Genomic DNA, 23,192 nt, shown 5'->3' on the forward strand with positions numbered 1-23,192 from the left:
GTAACATCTATTTAATTTCATATTCATTTGCCTGATTTGGTGAATCCTTTTGTGTAGGCTGTTTTGTTCGGTGCAAGCACAATGATGTACTTTGAACGACGCAAATATGGTCATGTGAAGCGAGTAGCTTTCAATCCGTTATATGCGGTATAACAACTTAATGTTTGGTTACGAATGACTTAGCTTTATTTGAGTAAGAAATAACTAATGTCAGTTTTGATTGTAGACTCATGTTCTGAACGACTCACGGCAATGAAGATTAATTGTGAAGACCAAAATCTTTTGCACCACTGTCCATTTAATTTCACAGCACTCCCCACGTCTGGAAGGAGATATTTTATTTTAATTTTACTGGATATGCCTCCAAGGAAAGTAGACAAACCCATTCCAGCCCTAACTGACTTTCATTTCATTTTATTTACATGTATGTGATGTGACTATCTTGTTGACCTTCTGCTGGGTCTTCCATTTTAAATTTTTAAATCTGAATACCAAAATCTTTTGTACCACTCCCCAACATTTGGTCATCATAAAAAAGAAAAAAAATTTGTGATAATGAAAACCTGTTATGAAGTTATTTGAATGTATACAAATACTTCAATTCATGCTTCTAAAAGAAGTTGACTATTTAGTTAGTATAAAATTAAATTTGTTTGTGATTTATAGTATTTTTCAAAATTATTTTAAATAAAGATGAATGGAGAGAAAATATTTATAGGAAATTTTAATTTTTAAAACTAATTATTTAATTAATAAGAGGAGAAAAAAATGCAATATATTTCTTATATATGAACTTAAAGATATGTTGGAAAATACTATTAACTCAAGAGACAATTGGAAAAATATTCTATAATATAAAGAAAAATCAAAACAATATCTCATAATTGAAGATAAAAAAATGTTAATTTGAAATATTGATGATGATGTGGCCAGATAATTTTATTTAATAATAATAATAATAATTATTATTATTATTATATGTTATAAATATAATAAATATCTATATATGTTACTTTAGAATAGTTTAGATGTTTTGTTAGAAGCATGAATGTTTATGAGATTACTACTTTAAAGTCAAGCTTAGAGAAATGTTATATTACAGTTGAACATTATTATTGTACTAATTTATTTATTATGATTTAATTTTTATAAAATTTTATTTTCTTTCTATCCTCCCTTTCTTAAATTTCTAGTATAGTTATAAAAAAATATGAATTTGGATTTTTTGTTGGGTTCTTTTTTACGTTCTTCTACTGTGTTTTCATAATACACTGATTACCACTCATTTTAACGTTTTAAAATATATTAAAAGGATATGATATTTAAATACCAATACAGTATATTTTTAAGGGTTAAATATGTTTTTTGTCCCTTAACTTTCAGTAAATTTTGGAATTAGTCCATTTTGAAATTTTGGATCAATTTAGTCCTTCATCTTTTGAAATACGTAGATTTAGTCATTTTAATCAAATTTTTGTTAAGTTTATTTGATATTTCAAGCGTGTTTTATAATAATATTAAACTTAACACTAAAGCGAAAATGTGTCAAACAATATAAATAACTCAAATACAATCCTAAAATGCATACGAAACATCAAATAAATGTAACAAAATTTGATTAAAAGGACTAAATCAACGTATTTCAAAAGATGAATGACTAAATTGGTCCAAAGTTTCTAAATAGACTAATTTCAAAATTCACTGGAAGTTAAGGGACCAAAAACATATTTAACCTTATTTTTAATGCTCAGCGGAGGACAATACAAAAAAACCGGGATAAAATCTGAACTCAAAATATTCTAAAAATTTGTTGTTAAGTGACTCTAAACATATCTGACAAAGAAATTATATTCTATTACAAGTATTTTTAACTAATTTATCCCAACTCCGAATATTGTAATTACTCTTATAAATATGACATTTTTAAATATAATAAGGGAGACAATTATCACTTTATTAAAATACAAAAGATATGGATATAATCTATAAAAAATTATATAAGTAGATAAATGTTATCTAAAAACTTCAAACAGAGATATGAGCAATAATAATCTTATTATAAACGAAGTTGATGTCCATTTTAAAACTAAACGAGATGAGAAATTTAAAATAAACTTAAGAAGAGGTAAGTGTAATTAAAGTTAATATATAAATGATTATAGTTACAAGAGTTTGTCTTCAACCTAATAATCTTCTGTATCTGAGATTTTCTAATTAAATTATACGTTTTTCATACGTTATTTTTTATAGTATGCTGCCAATCAGAATATTTAAAAGTTTGAGTAACGTGTTGCTTTTTAAATAATTTTTAGAAGATTATTTGACAAAATCCAAGTGGTTGGCGAACACTAATATATTATATGAAGGAAGTTTCATGTGTACAAATTAACGAGTTATAAACAACTCCAATTATTAAAATATGTATATTAATGTTCACATCAAATAACACATGATAATATTGTTATGGTCACAATTAAGAAATACAGTTGACTTCGAAGAAAAAAAAAACTTGTTAGATATTGTTCTTGTCCTTGCCATTTGCATCTAAAAATCTAATTACAAAGTAACACGGTAGATATTAGGTTAAATCATTCCATAGGTCCTTAAATTTGTAGCGAATTATCAAGTAGGTCCCCCAATTTTCATTTGACTCAATTGGGTCCCTAATTTTGAAAAACTGCAACAATTCAGCCATAACCGTTAGCGGTCGTCAAAGACTCGTAAATGAACAGTGACTGGGATTGCTGAGGTGTTGTTTTTTACTAACGTGGCTGGATCATAATTAATTACTAATTAAGTTTTAAAAATTAATAATACAAATGCTCGAGAATACCAGAGGTGTTATGTTCTGAAAGAGATTTGGGGGAAAAGCAGTGACCTAGGGTTCTTGCGTGAAGAGAAGCGAAACGATCTAAAGAGAATAGAAGGGGCAGAAGGTGGTGGAATCGAGTTGTTGTAGAGGGTTTCCATCATCTGAATCGCGATTTGGTATAAATAGAAGCGCAGAAGGTGAGTTTCTCTGCATGGGTTTTCTGAATTTGGGAATAATTTTTTCGGTGCATGTTCTGATGTTTCTTGTTTGGGGAACCAGAGTATTGATTGTTGTTTGTCGGTGTTTAAATATACATTTTTTGGCCCACCATGTGTAAATGGTTTTGCGTTGTGGTCCCCCATGTTTAAAGTGCTGTTGTAGTGTCTTTTTCTGTGTGTTCTGTATTTAATATATGTTTCATATATTTTTTTGTTGGTATGTGATTAATGTATAGGTTTATGTATCTATTTCTATACGTTTTTGCGTGATGGACGAGGAATTTGAGGTGGTTTTTCACCATGGAGGTAAATTCATAAGTGATGGGAAGTTGTGGTACGAATATGGGAAAACTACTAGGTTATCGTTTGACCCAGATTGCTGGAGTTATTTTGTTGTTTTAAGCGTGATAAAATGGATGGGGTATGTTGGAGAAAATAGGTTGTGATTCTCAGTTGGAGGTTCTTTAGTATTGGATGACAGATGCAGCTTCTGTGTGATGACAGTGGTGCGTTGCTTATGGTTAATATCGCAAGACTGAATGCTGAAGTGCATTTATTTGTGGAACACTCATTGTCTGAACCCCGAGTCATTGAAATGTTGGAGTATTATCCGGATGAACCTGAGACACAGGAGGAGGGTGAACCTCAGGCTGAGAATCAGAGTGTTCCTGTTGCATGTGAAGGTGAATGTGATGTTGAGATAAGGGAAGTGGGAACTGAGGCTAATATTGGTGGTGTTTTAAGTGAAGGTGAGGGTGAGATCAGGGATGATGGAGTGCAGTGTGAAGTTGAAGGTGATGGTGAGATGAGGGAGGATGGAGTTGACTGTGGAGGTGAAGGTGATGGTGAGTTAAGGGATGTTGAAGTCAATTGTGAACCTCAAGGTGCGGGTGAGATGAGGGATGATTTAAGGGATGTTGAAGTTACCAAAGAAGTTGCAGAAGATGTGAGGCATATTGAGATAGAAGAAGATGGTGATGTTCACAGTTGGACTGAGTCTGGACCAGATGATAGCATGGATGAGAGTGCTGACAACCTACTAGATGTTAGTATTGATTGTGATATTGATGATGAACTTCGTCATAAAGAGTGGTCTGGTAATGTAGATGTTGAAGTTGAATCTGGTTCCCGTGGACAATCAACTGCCTCTGGGCCAGAAGTGAACCAAAGCTATGACACTGATGTGAAGGATGATGTTAGGGGGTTGTCGGACAATGAATGGATATCTGATGAATATATGAGTGATGTAGTAGATAGTGATGACGAGGGGTATGGAAATTTTGGGACTTTTACAATGCCCAAGACAATGACTGATTATAAATGGGAAGTGGGGACCTATTTCACTGAAAAGGAGGAACTTTTAGAAGCTATCAAATGCTATGCACTTGAAAATGGGAGAAACATAAAGTTTGTTAAGAATGACAAAAGAAGAGTGAGGCTGAGATGTATAGGTGGAAAAGGAAAATGCCCATGGACAGCTTATTGTGGTTACATGAAAGCTATTAAAACCTGGCAGTTGCGTAAAATTGTAGATAACCACACATGCAGTAGGGAATTCAACCTACGTGTACTTAGTTCAAAGTGGTTGGGTAAGAAACTGGAAAAAACTGTTAGGGAAAATCCAAGAGTAAAAGGAATTGAAATCCGGGAAAAAATTAGTAGAAAATGAAATGTTGGTATCTAAAAGTGTATGACTTATAGGGCCAAAGCCATTGCAGCACAAAATGTTGAAGGATCCTTTAAAGAACAATACAAGAGGATATATGATTACGCGCATGAGCTTCTAGCAAGAAATCCAGGATCAACAGTGAAAGTAAATATGGAGGAGAATGAAGGGGAGCCAATATTCAAGAGGTTTTACGCATGTTTAAAGGCATGCAAAGACAGTTTCATTTCATGCAAACCTATAATTGGATTGGATGGGGCTTTCTGAGGAGAGTTGTTAACAGCCATTGGTCGAGATGCTAATGACCAAATGCTGCCCATTGCATACGCAATAGTGGAGGTTGAGAACAAGGATTCCTGGTCGTGGTTTTTAGAGCTCCTTATTGAGGACCTTGGTGGACCTACAGTGTGTACATCCTATACATTTATATCTGATCAGCAAAAGGTACATGCAAATGCAATCTCATTTCCCACTTATTTTTTATATGAAAAATTATAACTTATTCTTATATTTATGATATTGTCAGGGGCAGTTACCAGCCATACAAGAACTTCTGCCTGAAGTTGATCAACGTTTCTGTGTAAGGCACTTGTATGCCAATTTCAAAAAGAAATTTCCAGCCAAAAGTCTGAGACGTCTAATGTGGAGAGCAGCTGCAACCACACACCCACAAGCATGGGAAAGGGAGATGAGGAATATAAAAGATGTGAATGAAGATGCATTTAAGCATCTGATTGCAATCCCACCCAGGTAATACAATTTTCAATTCATTGTTTTCAAATGGGATTGTATGCTATCATAATTGGAATATTTCTGTTGTACTTAGATATTGGTCGAGATCTAGATTTACCACAAAGGCTCAATCTGATACTTTGGTTAACAATATGTCCGAGGCCTTCAATAGTGTATTGCTGCATACAAGGACTAAGCCTGTGATAAGCATGTTGGAGGATATTCGGGTATACTTGATGAGAAGGTGGGCAAAAAACAGAATGAAGATACAATCAATATCAGGATCCATTTATCCCAGAATTATGAGCAGATTTGAAAAGGAGTCAGAATTAACAAAGTATTGGATTCCTAGGTAAGGATTGAACTTTGTTTACCTTGAAAAAAGGAAAGCTGTCTAATTATTGTTGTTCTATGTGTTCTTGCAGCTGGTCAGCAGAGAAATTATTTGAAGTTAGGCACATGTCGCAGTTAGGGGAGAGGTTCGTTGTCAATATAGATGAACAATCCAGCACATGCAGGAAATGGAGTATAACTGGTATTCCCTGCTGTCATTCATTGTCTGCAATGAAGTTTCTAAACCTCAATGGAGAAGACTTCATCCCAGCAGTCTTTAGGAAGTCCACTTATGAAGAGATATACACTTCAATTATATTTCCCATCAATGGCCAGAGTTTGTGGGAGAAAACTCCATACGCTGATGTTTTGCCCCCCTCGAAGAGAATTTTACTAGGCAGATCGAAGAAAAAAAGAAGATTGGAGCAATGGGAGATTAGAAGAGATTAGACAAGACTGAGAAAAGGTGGTTTACGTAAAACATGTCGTCTCTATAACCAAATTGGGCACAACAGAAGGGCTTGTCCAAAAGCTATTGAAATTCATATGGCTGAATTAAGGGAAGCCCAGCAACGTCGTCCAGGTGAAGGATCCCAGCAGCCAACTAATCCACCACAAGCATCCCAGCAGCCAACTCCAACACAAGCAACCCAGGAGCCAACAACACCACAAGCAACCCAACAGCCACCTCCACCTCAAGCATATCAGCAGCCACCTCCACCTTAACCATCTCAGCAGCCACCTCCAGCTCAACCATCTCAGCAGCCACCTCCACCACAACCATCACACCAGCCATCACGAGGTGCATTAAATGCCAGAGTGAAACTGAATGCTAGAAGGGGTCGAATGGCATGAAGCTGCATGTCTTGTTTTTTTTATGATCTTGTTTTGTAACAGCTGTGAACCTTTAAGGTCCTTTTAGAACTTTTGAATTTCTTTACTTCCATGAACACATCTTTTAATATTACTACTCATTCGGTGGACCACTTTTGTTATGTAATTTAATACAGCTACTCAGTCGGTGGACCACTTTTTTGATGTAGTTTGTGTTAATTCAGGACCTTTTCATATGGAATCTATTATGAATTACCTCTTGATATGGAATCTATTATCAATTACAAGTCTCATGCTTTTTATTCACTGTATGTAGAATCATATTTAAAATTACATAACATTATACACTTAAAACAGTAAATCGAAATAACTTCCAATTTCATTCATATTCAAACATAAATACAGTACTGGAAATAACCATTCCAAATAAGATACTCAGTTATAACCACTAAGGGACACTACAACAACTAATCACGCATTCTTTATCAGGACTGACAACACTATTACATTAACCACACAAACAAAGATAACCATCCCAATCAACACCTTCATCCATTTCTCAAATATGGCAATTGATTTCTCCAAGTTAATAATCGTTTTCCTATCACCATCACTTTCTTCAATCTTCACCATAATTTCACCCCTTCCTTCGCAATTCTCACTGTTACCAATCTCTTCAATGCCATCTTCAGTCCACCATTTAAAGTAATTGCATCCACCATCTTCAGTCCACCATTTAAAGTAATTGCATCCACCATCTTCATTTCCACTCTGCGAAAAAATTACACAAACAGTCATCCAATATACCATTCAAAAACACAAAAAAATACCTTCAACCTCGCTCACCTTATATTTTGAACAACCCCAAAATTGTTTTCCCCTGTTCTTTACTGTTTTCGCAGTTCTTAAAACTTATTTCTCTCCACAATAGCAAAGCGGTTGTGAACCCAAACTCCTCGATCCTCCAACACCACGTGAAGATAAACTAGGGTTCTTCTTCCCCCAACCATTACAAGTGCAAGAGGAACAAGAATGACAAAGCGATATTTGAGGATGAAGAAAGAAATGCACCACTTCGAAGAAGATAACTCCAACGAAGAAGACGACTTCAGCGAAGAAGATGTTGAGGAGAAGATGAATCCATTTAGGGTTTCATTGGATTTATTTCACATTTGACACGTAGGCTACAGTGAATTTTAAATACCACTGACACGTATCCGTTTTACTTGTCCACTTCATCATCTAAAAACGCCGTTTACGCAACTTTAACGGTTATGGCTAAATTGTTGCAGTTTTTCAAAATTAGGGACCCAATTGAGTCAAATGAAAATTGGGGGACCTACTTGAGAATTCGCTACGAATTTGGGGTCCTATGGAATGATTTAACCTAGATATTAAAATAATAATTAACGAATGTTCTTATTTTTGGTCGAGATGAATTTTATAATATTGTGTTTTTTTGTTGGTTACTCTTTTGTTCTTGATGATTTTTTTATTTCTGTGTATCGATACTCAAATTAATGTTTATATAAGATAATTGATTAAATTCTTTGGTAAATTATAGAAAATCAAAGTTATACTTTAGTGGTGATTGTCTATTTATTTTGTTAAATTTTACCTTTTATGAGAATGATTCATATTCTTCTTAACCTTTTGTAATGGTTTAAGCGCTGTGATTAGTTTAAATGAATATTATTATATGATTAGTTACAAAATTATTTTTAATGATGTTGTCGAGATAGATTTGAGTCTTTGTAATGTATCTTGATTTTGTATGTCTTAAAAGTGGAAAAATCTAATTTAATCATGTAAAATTGATTTGTAAGGTAAGATTTGCATCCGAATGATTCTAATAATATTTTAAAAGATGAACTTTTAAGTCTAACTAATCACAACACTATACAAAATCAATTTGTGGAATGAGATTTACATCCACTCATATACTGAAAATTCATCTTATCTCTAATAAATGTAATGTTTAATTGAATGAAAAGTGCAGGGTATATGTGAAAACTAAATTGAAATAAATAGACATATGTGGAAACTAAATTGAATCAAATAAACATATGTCGGAACTGAATTGAATCAAATAGACACTAGAGTAAACACAGGCGCGATAGCGCCTGTGTGTATGCATTTTTTAAACTAAAATGTTATTAAGTTAATATATAAACTAAAATTATAACATTAGTAGATGATAATATTGTAATGTTATTAAGTTAATATATAAACTAAAATTATAACATTAGTAGATGATAATATTGTAATGTTATTAAGTTAATATATAAACTAAAATTATATTTATTAAAAATAAAGTGAAGTATATCAGAACAGATGAAAAAATAACCATTGATAAATAAAGAAGAAGAGAAGAAGCAGATATAGTCGATTTTATAAAAAACTTGTAAAAGTAATGGTCAATTTTTAAAAATTTAATAAATTATTATATTTAAAGGGTAAACTTGTGTTGGGATTTTTAGGGCTTTTGAAAATATGAGAGATATATGTGATATGTTATACGGAGGAACATGTTTTTGTATTTTATTGATATACTCTATATATAGAGCAAAATATAACAAATATCAAGTATAAAATATTTAGAATATCTCACTCCTAATCTAAAATAATAACAAATTTCTAAAACTGACACATATCTCTAAAACTGAAATATTTTCTAAAAACTAATTTAAATAAAAAAGATATTAAGTAATATTCTCAACAACTTGGTATTTTGAAATATGGACACAAAAAGAAGAATTCTTTTATATATTGTTATAGATATGATAGGACTAAATTGAAATCAAGACAATGATATTTAGTAGTAACACTAACACGTGACAATACACTTGTCATAACATATACCTGACACGTGACAAAAAAAAATTAAAAAAATTAAAAAAACTAGAGACAAACAAATTGAAATGCAATTGACACATTTTTAAAAGTGAATATCAAATTAACACATTCAAACAAAAATAGATAATATTCGACTAATTAAACCTAAATATAAAATCTCAGGCATATATAGTTACACATTCTCAAACAACTATCATATAATGTCACTATAACAAAATTTGATTTTAGCAAGATTTTATTTGACTTTTGAGGGGGTTCAACCCCGCTATGTTACCCACAATTTATTTTTTTTCGAGTAAAACCAGTGTTGCTAACATATTACAGATGATTTTAACTAACCCTAAAAAAACATAAGAACATAACTTCCTTGCGATTTGACAACCCCTGTAACTTCTTTGCGGTTTTAGAATCCATGTAAATTACTGCAGTTACAAATCCCCATTATCTACCCGCGGTTTCAAATCGTTACTAGGTGAATCATTATTTTTAGTGTTTTTTCTTGGAGTTTTAAAAACCCATTAATTTCACCTGTTGCTTTTTTTTATTTGCACGTGAATTTTTTTAGTGCAATAAATACTTGAGATAAATAAAAATAACAAAATACAAATATTCTATAATAATGTTATTATCTTGAATATAACAATCATTAAAAGAAAGAGGTACAAAATGAAAATATGGATGGAAACGTGAAACTTTATTGTGGTTCATTAAAAAATCATTACCACTTCTCAAGAGTTTGAAAAAAAAAATTATTGTGGGTTGATCTTACTAGAGGTTATTATAGCCCTCTTAGAAAACCTTGTTAAAATACACTTTTTTTTAAGTGTGTTAACGGTATCAATTGACCATTTATCACTACAATTAATGTTACATTATTTTACGTGTTATATTATTATATTTTTACGTGTTATATTATTTGATCAAACATATATATTCATAATTATTTACAAATTTTCTTATTATATATACGTACTTGAAGCGAAACTTAAAAGTTGTTTATTTGAAGTAGAAAATGAAGAAAACCCATCCTCACATTTCGTTTCTTATCTGTAAATCTATTTTATTTGTATTATGATCATAGATTGATTCCTTGATCGAGTTTGCCAGGTGCACACATGACAACTATGCATGTTATCAAGTTTGAATAGGATGATTAAGAATAATTATTAACGATTTAGTAAACAAATTAAGTTATTTTTTAAATAAGCACGTTTGAACTTTAATTTATTTTTCATTCATTAGACGATCAAAACATTTTAAAACTCGCAAATTATTTAGTTAGTTATTATTTAAATGGTAATATTTTCATTTATTATATTTATTAGAAAACTTTTAACTTATTATTATTATTATTATTATTATTATTATTATTATTTGTATACTATTTGGTATTTCTTAATTTTTTTAATAGAAAGCATAACCTTTTTAACCGGTTATTGATTCCATTATTAATTACTTTACCATCAATTTAAGTCCAATTCTAAATAAACTATTATATTATTATTATTATTATTATTATTATTATTATTATTATTATTATTATTATTTCTCCGTACAAGGCTATTATATGCTAAATAAAAAAAACCCTTAAAAATTGTAAAAATAATTTAGTCATATAATTAAATCAATTATAATTAAGTTACGTAATTTTAACTAAATCAAATAAGCACTTAATTTTTTACTCCGTTAGAAAAGACTTTCTACGTTAATTATATAACTGGTATAAATTAGAGTTGTCAAGATAGGTTGGAACCCGCGAGTCAACCCAACTCATCACGGGTTCGGGTTGGGTTGGGTTAAAATTTTTTTACAAATTTCAATACGAGTTGATTTTGACCCGGCTCACCTAGAACCCGGCTCACCCGAGTTGAACCCGTGGTGAGCCGGGTTGGCTTATCAACCCGCAAATAAATGGTCACACAAGTATTTTTTGTTAAGTTGGGCTTTGTATTTGGGTCATGTTAGGTTATGTTTTTTAGCCAACACATAGATAATTTGTATTTTTTTATTATTTTGGTTTGTATTTGGATTGGATTAAAATTTATTTAGATTGTAATTAGAATTATAATCTAGTTTTGACTCAAAAAAAAATTGTTTTTTTAATAAAGTGAGTTTGTGAGCTAACCTGTTTAACCCACCAACCCACAGTAGGTCGGGTCAGGTTGGAATTTTTTTGGCTCGCTAATAAGTGAGTCGGATTGGGTTGGCTCACTAAGTGATCAACCCATGGTGGGTCGAGCCGGGTCGGGTCGGGTTACCCATTTTGACAGCTTTAGTACAAATATATGTGATATAGAAAGTTTCCAGTTTTATACCGGTTCCACAACCAATATAAAAAGTGTCACTTTTTATAAAGTTAAGATTAAACCAGTGTCAAAGTGTTTGTATTTGGGAAGTCACAGTTTGGTACACTGTGGGATGAAAGGCAGGGACCATGGTGAGGTCTAAGGAAGTTTTACCAAGTAGGTGAATATCTGGATAGTTCAGAACAACGCCCTGGACTAGGATATTCATAGGCCAAACTTGGGACTATCCGATACCTGCTCGGCATCGCCAAGGTTAGGTAGTGAGTATATATCTCTTTTGTGAGCCGATGAATGACTAATATTCTCGAGAAATAAATAATTATGATTGTACCAATGTTTTATGAGAAATACTCAACTACCTAATCACTTTCCAAAGTAACTTTTGATGTTCAGAATGGTTCATCAGAAGTGGAATATGGATCCATATTTCTGATAAAACAAGATCAAGTTTTGTGGTTGTAGGTCCAAATCTAGGTCCCCAGTGTCTGTATTGTTTGTTGAGTTTATTAAGATTGATATTTAAGGCTTATAAAGACCTCACTCCTTTCATATGTATCTATTGCATGAGTAGAAGAGGACCCTGCTCAATGAGAGTTGTTCGTGATATTATTGATGGATCTTCTGAAGATTGACTCATGGATAATTTCTATTAATATCTTTAGGAGATATTAAAAATATAGATAATCTTCTATTCTGATGTAGAACTCTTAATATTATACAAATACATATTTTTGTAATATTTCATAAACAATTACAGAGATGTAAACTATATATATATATATATATATATATATATATATATATATATATATATATATATATATATATATGAATATGAAGTTATATGATTAATGTTCTCTCAAGGAAGATCTTATGGTAGAAAAAAAAATAATTCTGTATCTTTTTATCAAATAATAATTATTTAGTATAATAGTCGGACGTCACAAAAGTCATCATATATGTTTAGAATAATTATTACAATGAAAATTTATAATAAGAAAATTAAAAGTGTCATTAAAGTAAATAGTTGTGATTACAGTGGTTATAATTAAGTTTAACAATGAAAAATTTAAACAATATACAATACAATAATCTTAATAAAAAAAAACCAACCATAAACTTAATGTCTAAGAGTAATTCTTTGGTGAAAATTTTAAATTATATACAATCCAACCATCATAATAAAAAAAAATTAAACTAGCATCAATATATGTAAGATTAGTTAAATAATTTAGAATCACTCTTAACCTTGTCAAACTCTTTCTTCCCACCATGGAATTCCTGAAAAAAAAGTAATATGAGGTAAGCGGTAAAATATTTTTACCTTAATAATAATAATAATAATAATAATAATAATAATAATAATAATAGTAGTAGTAATAGTAATATGCGAACAAATTTACTTATACCACATATTATGTGAATATACGACATTAAAAAACATCATAGAGTAATCAAACTGCTAAGAGAATTAATAATTACTGTTAATAATTACTGTTAATACGAGAATTTACGAGAATATGAAATTTTACAAAAATATTTTAAAATATTTCTACATATTTAAACATTTAATTGACCTTTCATGTAAATGGGTATGATAAGTAATATATATATATATATATATATATATATATATATATATATATATATATATATATGAGGTCAAAGGTCATGATATAAATTATATCAAATTAGATATATACCTATGCATAAGAGTTAATAAAAATGAATTATATTACAATATGGTATAGTTATAATTATAACTTTTTTTTTTCTTTTAAGTGTTTGAATCGAAACAAAAAGATAAAAATGTAAAACCGACGAAGAGATGAGAATGTAGCCTGAATTATAGATAGTTTGTTCAGAGATGAAGTGATTCCCAGTCGCAGGACCCATTCACTCTCCTCAGGCTATCGACACGTGGCAGAGGGTAGCCACTTGGTTTTTCACTGCAGCGAGTACATCCAATATATGCCCAGTGGCAAGTGAAATGCTTCTGCTGTGGATAAGAGAGAGAATGCATGAAAGTCCAAAGATAAAAAAAAAAGGGAAAAATACGTTTTTAGTTCCTATAGTTTCGGCTCATTTTGGAAATGGTCCCTAATCGAAACTTGTTCATCGTTTGGTCTCTTTTTGGAAATGGTCCCTAATCGAAACTTGTTCATCGTTTGGTCTCTGCACTTTCTAAATATTTGGTTTTTGTCTTTATTTTTGGACGGCGTTAAAAACGTGTTGTCGTGGCAAACGGCGTTCCACATCAGTAATAGATAATTTGACACCTGTGCAGAGATTTCAGTGACACGTGTCTTAGGAATATATATATATATATATATATATATATATATATATATATATATATATATATATATATATTTACATTTTAGTAAGTAAAATGCGCGTTTTGATGGTGCAGTAATTTTGAATTGGATTGGAATTGGATGGTAATTTTTGCTGGCGAACAGAGAGAGCTTTCGAGAGCATACCATAACCAACATCTTGCGACGCTGGAACGAGCCGATATCGCGAGCGAGAAGGGGATTCCCATTGTTGAACTCATTAATCGTCTTCGAAGCAGGCGAAAGGTTGGGGAAGACGACTTAATCGCGTGGTGATATTTTCCGCTGAAGACGAAGGTATGTTTCGTTTCGTTTAGGGTTTCCATTCGTTTACTGTGCAATTCATTTTTAGGGTTTCAATTGGTTTACTCTGTGGTCCATTTTGAGGTTCGAATGGATGGATTCAAGATTTTTATTTGGGGTGACGAAGTTAGGGTTTCTGTTTTTGTAGAGAATGTCTTTTTCAGTTGCGTTTTTTCACATGGGAAAATTCGAGTCATTTAGGGGGAGGTTTATGCACTACAATGGAGGGGAAGAACACGTATTCCACGGGTTGGATCCTGATAGATGGTCCTATTTCGATGCTTTGTCTATTTTAAAGGAGGAGTTCAAATACGATGGGGCGATGAAGCTGTGGTGGAAGCCAAAGAGTGGTCGAATGGATAGGGATTTGAGGCCTTTCGTCACAGACAATGATGCACTGCAATTGTGTGCGTATGCTGATAAAAAGAAAGAGGAAGTCCAGATTTATGTAGAGCATGTGGTTAGTGCAGCGAAACCTATTGAGTTTATTGAATGGACACAAAATACTGGTGAGGCTGGTGGTGTAGAGGGTCCTGATGTTAATTCTGTGGCTGAGGTTTAGGATGTTGGGAAGGGAGATGCAAGAATGGAGGTTGAGGTTATTGTAGAAGAAATTAGAGTTGTTGATAAAGGGGATGCGACAGTGGAAGAAGTTCAGGTTGCTAACAAAGAGGATGTAATAGTGGAGGATGGAAGAGTGGAAAATGAGAATTCTGTTGGTGAAAATAGGGATGCTGAGAATGCTGAGGCTGGTGATGTGGAAGACCACAGTGATATTGATGTTGAAGAGTTGGATGAAAGTGAAGAAGAACGTCATAGAGATGACGATGATGGTTTTGGATCCACTAACACATCACGCAGAAACATTACACAACTACTTGAGAGGTGGCAAAATTTTCATAAAGAAAGGAGAAGAAGGAAGCCTTCGGCCAGTGCAAGTGCAGGTGCTTTTGAAACAGATGCAATAGGTCATAATCATGACATAGATGCCACATATAGTACTGATGAATTAGACAGTGATGTTGAATGTGAAGGAGAACTTGTGCATAAGTATACCACTTTTCAAAGTGAAGACATGGGAAAAGACTTTAAATTCAAAGTGGGGATGGAATTCTACTCACTTAAGGAGTTTAAACAAGCTGTTAAGGAGTATTCTATACTAAATGGCAAGGAGATAATGTTTGTTAAAAATGATGACATAAGAGTCAGGGCAGTTTGCAAGAAGAAATGTGGATTTGTGATTTTGTGTAGTAAAGTAGGAGGAAGCCATACATTTAGGGTGAAGACATTGGTTGATGGTCATAGTTGTGGGAGAGTATTTGGTAATCAAAATGCAAATAAAGATTGGGTTTCTAAAGTGGTTGCTGAGAAATTTAGAAATGTAGGCAAGATGACTACAAACGAGATCATTGATGACATCAAGAAGACTTATAGTGTGGGGATCACTATGTGGAGGGCAATAAAAGGAAAATAGCTGGTCATGGATGTCATAGAGGGTGATGGGCAGAAACAATATACCTTACTTTATGACTACGCAGCAAAGTTGAAAAGGGTGTCTGCTAGAACAACAATCAAAATAAAAGTGAATCAACCACAACCAACTTTGCAGCCACGTTTTGGGGCTTTTTACATGTGCTTGGAGGGTTGCAAGGAAGGTTTTATAAATGGTTGCAGACCATTCATTGGTGTTGATGGGTGTCACCTGAAAAGTACTTATGGAGGACATTTATTAGTGGTTGTTGCAAGGGACCTAAATGACCAGTATTTTCCTCTGGTTTTTGCAGTGGTGGAAAATGAGTGCAAGGAAAGCTGGAGATGGTTTCTGAGTTTGTTGCTGGATGATATCGGAGATGTGCAATCCAATTGGTAGGTGTTCATTTCTGACCAACAAAAGGTATACTTCATGTAACTCTCTTTCTATTTATTTGTATGTTTTTTCCAGCATTGTTTTGTGATTCGTGTGATTGTCTGCAGGGACTAATGCAAGTATTTGATGAGATCCTTCATGGAGTTGAACACAAATTTTGCCTAAGGCATTTATACAACAACTACAAGAAAATATTTGGAGGAGGAGTTGTCATACGCAAACTAATGATGGGAGCTGCCAAAGCAACATACTACCAAGCATGGAAATCAAAAATGGAGGAATTAAAGAAGATTAATGTTGTGGCATATGACTGGTTTGTAGCTATTCCACGCCAATCATGGTGCAAGCATGCATTTAGTGTATACCCTAGGTGTGATGTGCTTATGAGTAACCTGTCAGAATCATTTAATAGCACAATTCTGTTAGCTAGGGATAAACCCATACTTACTATGATGGAGTGGATAAGGTGCTATTTAATGAGTAGATTTGCACACCTAAGAGAAAAGTTTGTTGCATATGCTGGAGTTGGTATGCCTAAGCCAAATAAAAGGCTAGATAGGGAAGTTGAAAAAAGTGGTAAATGGATTGCTGTTTGGATTGGGGATTCTGTTTTTAAAGTTACCCAAGGGTTTGCCATGGAGAAATTTGTTGTTGATCTAGCAAATTGTAGGTGTTCATGTTATTTTTGGGAATTAGTGGGAATACCTTGCAGACATGTCATTGCTGCAATAAATTACAAATTAGAACAACCACAAAATTATGTCCATCGTTACTATAAGAGAGAGGCTTACGAAGCTTGCTATGGGCCAAAAATTACACCCATCAATGGACAAGAGTTATGGCCAAGAACAAATTCAACACCATTACTGCCACCATTATTTAAGGCTCCTCCAGGGAGGCCAAAGAAATTACGAAGAAGGGAGGCAGATGAGAACGTGAGTCACTCAAAAGCAAGGAGAAAACCAATGAAGATGAAATGCAGCAAATGTAAGCAATATGGACATAATAGTAGAGGTTGTAGAGCTGGAAAAACATAGGTACCAACTGATCATTTTACAATCAAATTAAACATTACTTACAATTACATTCTATCTAATGCATACTGTATATTCATGGCAGGGGAAAAAGAACCAGAAAAAGAACAAAAATGTTGCAAGTGAAGGTACCAGTGCATCTGGAATGAGAACCAACAAGAGGTTGAGATCTTCCAGCACCACCACATCACAACCATCAACTAGTAGGGCAGGAAAGAGGTCTAAGAAACCTGTAGCGACCAAGACAGTTTTAGGGTCACAAGCCAGTACCAACAACGCCTCATGATAGCCCATGTGACCTAGTTTAGGAGCTATATTATTTTGGGACCTGTGTTATTTTGGGAGTTATTTAATACTGAATGCTATTGGAAGACATGTTATTTTGGTTGTACCAAACTTTGAATCAGGCTTTTCGTTCAGCTTTAGGGGACCACTTGTTATCTTTATGTTTATGGGACCACTTGTTATCTTTATGGACCACTTTATATGTTAATGGAGCACCGTTTATATTTATCTCATCTTTATATGTGTGCTGAATATTTATATGATATTGCACACAGGTTATGGACCACTTATTAGATGTGTGCTTAATATTCCAACACATGTTATGGACCACTTAATAATGGATGACTTCATGCCAAAATTTTGAACAATTATATGCCACAGGGAATGATAAAAACACAAAATGGTCAACACGAATACAATTGAATAAAAAAATTTCCCATTGATTTTCAACACGAATACAACATAAAACACAACAGCTCACTAACACGCTACCACAAACAGATAACCATTCAGTACAAGAACAAGCTGCTAAGTTGCTACATGTTACAATTGATTTTCATCACGAATAAAACACAAAACACAATAGTAAATGCCCATGAAACTAAGAAAAGCCACATCTTAATTTGACCCAGTTTTCTCTCCTCCATCAATTTCTTCTTTAGCTTCACATTCTTCTGAAGCAAATCCACAACCATTTTCTCCTTATCACACAAAGTTTCTTCATCTTTTTTCTCTGTTAATTCATCCCAAACAGGTTCCCCTTCATCAGCCCATTGGAAGAAGCTACAATTTCCTTCAGTCTACAATGCCAATAAAACAAATTTCATTCACAACAAATAACAACATCAAATTTAACACTATAAACAGTGATACTTACTGTCCAGTTTCTACATCTCCAAAAAAATCTACCATTGTTCTTCGCGGTGTTGGCTTTCAATAACAATAATTTTTCCCCACATCCACAAAATTTTTGAAAATCCTCGCTTTGAAGAAGAAGAAGACGAGGTCGAACACTTCGATCCATAACTCTTTCATATTTCGAAAACAAGAACAAAAGAAAACCCTAATCCCCAAATTTACTTTCTCCACCGCCAAAATCAACACACTAACCTCCCTTCAATACAACCCTATTCCTCAATTGAATTTCGCGTACCCAGTGGAAGTGATTTGCAACCCGATTCGCGTAACCTCCTTCTCGCTCGCGATTTCAGTTTGTTGCAGCGTCACACAATGGTGGTTGTGGTATGCTCTCGACGGCTCTCTCTGGTCGCCAGCAAAACTTACCATCCAATTCCAAATTACTGCACCATCAAAACGTGCGTTTTAATTACTAAAACGTAAAATATATATATATATATATATATATATATATATATATATATATATATATATATATATATATATATATATATATATATATATATATATATATATATATATATTCCTAAGACACGTGTTACTGAAATCTATGCACAGGTGTCAAATTATCTATAACTGATGTGGAACGGCATTTGCCACGACAACACGTTTTTAACGCCGTCCAAAAATAGGAACGAAAACCAAACATTTAGAAAGTGCAGGAACCAAATGGTAAACAAGTTTCGAGCAGGGATCATTTTCAAAATCAGCCGAAACTATAGGGACTAAAAACATATTTTTTCTTAAAAAAATAGAAAAAGAGAGAGAAAAAAAGTGTTATCTCAAGAAAAAGGCTGACACAGACCATGACTGGTGTACCGAATGTCTCATACAACAATTTTGCATCATCACTCATAATAAAATATATATATATATATATATATATATATATATATTCCGATGCTTAAATATTAGAAAAATATTTATTTACGTTAGCAACATCGTATAAAAGAAATTATAAAATTTATAAATTATATGATGTAATAAAAAATAAGTATAGTATAGACAAAATTAATATATATATATATATATATATATTATTTTAAATATTATTAACGTAATAGTAAATATATTTTTCTGCTTCTCAATAAACAGATTTTTTATTTTACGAGCAAATTATGTTTCTAAACTCATTAATGACTTAGCTTTTATCATTAAGATGAGATATTTATGTTAGTTTTTTATTATGAATTTAATGATATAACAGTTTTTTCTTTGGGTCAAATTTTTTTTTCTTATTTTTCAATAAAATCTACTTTTAGCTTTTTTATATTTTGCTGACTCATTTTAATTCCTTAATATTTTCTTAATGTTTTACAATCTTTTTACTAATCTTAGTCTTTTAATAATGTTTTCGTCTACCAATTTTTAATCAACCTGTTTAACCTACATGCTGTCTAAACTAGGCGAAATTTTTTTAATGAACATTAAATGAATTTTGAACATTGAAAAATTTAGAACAAATTTTTTGAAACACATTAAGTGTGTTAGGAAACAATTATTTTTTTTGTTAAATATGTTTTTGGTCTTTAATTTTAAGTGAATTTTAAAATTAATCTATTTTGAAATTTTGGACTATTTAGTCATTTATCTTTCAAAACATATGGATTTAATCCTTTTAATTAAATTTTATTAAGTTTATTTAATATTTCAAATGTGTTTCATAATAGTATTTGATTTAACATTAAAGTAAAAATGTGTCAAACAGTATAAATAATCCAAATACAATTATGAAATGTGCTTGAAATATCAAATAAACCTAACAAAATTTGATTAAAGATACTAAATCCACGTATTTCGAAAAATAAATAACTAAATCGGTCTAAAATTTTAAAATAAACTAATTTTTAAATTTACTGAAAATTAAAAGGCAAAAATATATTTAAATTATTTTAGAATGAGTTTGCCTCTCTTCTTTTTCCTTTGCAATAGAGAACAATGATGCATAGAAGAATAAATATATTTTAATATTTTTCTAATAATACCTGGTGCATTTAATAATGATGGGAGTGTAGAAAGAAAACTGTTAATAAGTTGCATAGCTCTTTTACGACCACGATGACGGTGGCAATGGAAGGTTTGTCTTCTCATCCCATATTGCATGTTTTTAATATGAAGATGGATTGAGATAAAAAAAATAAATAAATAAATAATGGATTGAGATAGAGAAGTTTTTCAAATTTTTCTTTTTTTTTTTTGACAAAAATTATAATTTTCAAGTGTTAGCTTCATTAAAAATTAACATAATTTTTAGGTTAAATTATCTTTTTGGTCCCTCTATTTGTCATGAAATTTCATTTTGGTGCTCACGTTTTTAGTTGTCTCAATTTGGTCCTCATTTTCTTAAAAATGACTCAATTTGGTCCTCACCGTTAACTTTGACTCGACGGTGTTAAAATCAACTCCACGTGTCAATTTCTAGTTTTTTTGATTTTTTTTTGAATTTTTTTTTCTTTTTGACACGTGTCACTTCACAACTGTGCCACGTGTCAAAGTGACTCAATTTGGTCCCTATATTTGTTTTTAGTTTCAATTTAGCCCCAATTTTTGTAAAAATGGAGCAATATTGTCCTTCCTCAAATTGATACTAAATTTACTTTTTTATAAATTTTATGGTAATATTTTTACTAAAATTAACGTTTTTAATAAATTTCTATAAATATTTTAAATTAACTTTAAATTCTACACAAAACATTAAACTTTGATTTTGTTTTGAACTTGAAATTTAGTTCCTAAATTTATGTGTGACAAGTTATTTGATTTTTAATCTTTATCAAGTTTATATAATATGATACACTTGATGCCTTTATATATGATGACAAAATTGTTAATTTTTGAAATTAAGTTTGAGGTTTACTTTGTTTAATAATAAAACTAAAAAAAAAAAATTATTTAAAAATATTTTTATAAATATTTAATAAAAATATCAATTTTATTAAAAATATTATCATAAGTTGTATACAAAGATTAAATTGAGTCTCAATCTAAGGAGGGACAATATGTACTAATAAGAAGTTTTTCTAAACTAATTTAAAAAAAAAAACACTATATAATTTATCTATAATATAAGTATAAAAGTAAATTTCGAATCATTTATATTAAACTCATCATTCAATAGTGAATTAGTTTAGGTTAAATCAGTTTTGACACAATCAAAATAAAACTCAGCCTGGTTTAAATGGATTGAACTGGATTTGGGTCAGATTAAATCATCGATAACTCAACCCCATGAATATACCCCTCCACTTATTAAACAAAAAAGAAGAAAAAAATGTTTTCAAGAAAAACAATTCGTTGATCTAGTTAAGAATTGAGTTAAATTAATCAAGTTGTAGTTTTAGATTTAATTAAGTTAATGTTATGTACTAGTCGGATTATTTGAAGTAGCTGAAATATAATTTATAATATTTAAAGTATATTTTAAAATAAGATGTTTTAGTGATAATTGACATTGACATAATTCAGATATTCTAAAGTAATATTAAAGTATTTAAACTATTTTATAAATTAGTTCAGTTCTTTTAAATTAATTATAAAATTTAGTTTAACTTTACAGTAGTTCAATTTATGTATTTTATCTACCTATATGTATAATTTTTCCTCCCCTTCTAAAATGACATTTTTTTAATATTCAAGAAATTTGAAACACAAATCTTAATAGCTACATGAATACTTGAGTTCCACAAACATTACATCTTACAATAATTCTAAATCTTACATTATCCTCTTAAATACATTTTAAACATTAAGAGATTAAATACATTTCTTGTTCATTTAATTTTTTTCCTATGCAACAAAGTAATAGGAAGACCAGTGAGAAAAACAGGAAAATGTTACATAACATCATTACTCATTCCCTAAAACTATTGCCTTGTTCTTCCGACCAAACTACTTTAGTTCCCACATATCTTTAACCCTAAAGATAGAGGTTTGGACCACCTCACCTGAAATTAAGTAATAGGAAAAGTGAGTAGCATGCTAAAACTTCAATTGTTTGATTGGTGACCTTCCATGAAGTGTTGGAATTATCCCAACACTTTAATTTCTCCTATCTTTTCTGGAAACACTTTGTAAGATCACAATCCCTTTGTTCATATTGCAATCCTTTCCAGACTGTCCAACAAAATCTTTCTTGGTGAAACATGTGTTCATTTTCTAATGCAATCATTCCACTCAATATAAAGATCTTCCTCCAATAGGGACCACAACAAAATGGGAACGTGTAAACCACATGGTTGTCGAATGCTAGATTCTCTAACTTGACCAAAGTCAATGGTTCAAGCTCAATTTAACACTTTTCCCACAAATATCCAACTTCAGTGACAATCTTATTTGAAGCACCATTAGAAACTAAATATAAACTAACAAAAAAAAAAATCAAACTTTTAATTTTCCATATTATGATAAACTAACCCAAATCTGTCTGATCCAATTCCTGTTTAATCCCCACCCCAGGCTACCACAACTCATAATTTTTGCACAACAGGTAATAATTACATGATATTAAACTGAGCACAGACATCATTCTTCTTCATTGGTTCTAAATTCATTCATGACTTGGTTACAAGGTTGGAGAAGAGGTTGGTTTAATGCCATTAGATGATAAAGACCCCACATCTGGCTAGAGAAAAATGCAAGGTCCACATAGCAATTTAAGAATCAGGTCCATGTTTGATATAGCTTATTTTTTAA

General features: G+C 31.5%; 2 protein-coding genes and 1 long non-coding RNA gene across 6 annotated transcripts; 2 read left to right on the forward strand and 1 right to left on the reverse strand.

The window, feature by feature from the left end:
- The first annotated feature begins 5,336 nt into the window (after nucleotides 1-5,336).
- Nucleotides 5,337-6,211, forward strand: LOC146884094 (uncharacterized). The gene is made up of 3 exons (XM_085665464.1): nucleotides 5,337-5,446; nucleotides 5,523-5,780; nucleotides 5,854-6,211. Exons 1-3 carry the CDS (start codon nucleotides 5,337-5,339, stop codon nucleotides 6,209-6,211), a joined length of 726 nt encoding a protein of 241 aa, XP_085521590.1.
- A 6,533-nt stretch (nucleotides 6,212-12,744) lies between these two features.
- LOC114195394 (uncharacterized) lies at nucleotides 12,745-18,912 on the reverse strand. Its single transcript, XR_014984289.1, has 3 exons — nucleotides 18,460-18,912; nucleotides 17,430-18,382; nucleotides 12,745-13,038 (listed from the first exon to the last, which is right to left on the reverse strand). It is a non-coding gene; the product is annotated as an uncharacterized LOC114195394 (long non-coding RNA).
- Nucleotides 13,763-17,815, forward strand: LOC114193187 (uncharacterized). 4 transcript variants are annotated; one of them, XR_014984288.1, is made up of 4 exons: nucleotides 13,763-16,105; nucleotides 16,181-16,290; nucleotides 16,371-17,300; nucleotides 17,383-17,815. XR_014984288.1 is itself a non-coding variant. In XM_085666030.1 (3 exons), exon 1 carries the CDS (start codon nucleotides 14,983-14,985, stop codon nucleotides 15,868-15,870), a length of 888 nt encoding a protein of 295 aa, XP_085522156.1. In that variant the 5' UTR covers nucleotides 13,763-14,982; the 3' UTR covers nucleotides 15,871-16,290; nucleotides 16,371-17,300; nucleotides 17,383-17,815. The 4 variants fall into 4 exon arrangements, 1 of the variants encoding a protein (XP_085522156.1); XR_014984286.1 differs by having other exon boundaries at nucleotides 13,763-14,390; nucleotides 14,545-16,290; XR_014984287.1 differs by having other exon boundaries at nucleotides 13,763-14,390.
- Nucleotides 18,913-23,192: the final 4,280 nt, after the last annotated feature.

Source organism: Vigna unguiculata, chromosome 8 (assembly GCF_037176805.1).
Source record: "Vigna unguiculata cultivar grain cowpea cultivar isolate G323 ecotype 2 chromosome 8, ASM3717680v1, whole genome shotgun sequence".
NCBI lineage: Eukaryota > Viridiplantae > Streptophyta > Magnoliopsida > Fabales > Fabaceae > Vigna > Vigna unguiculata.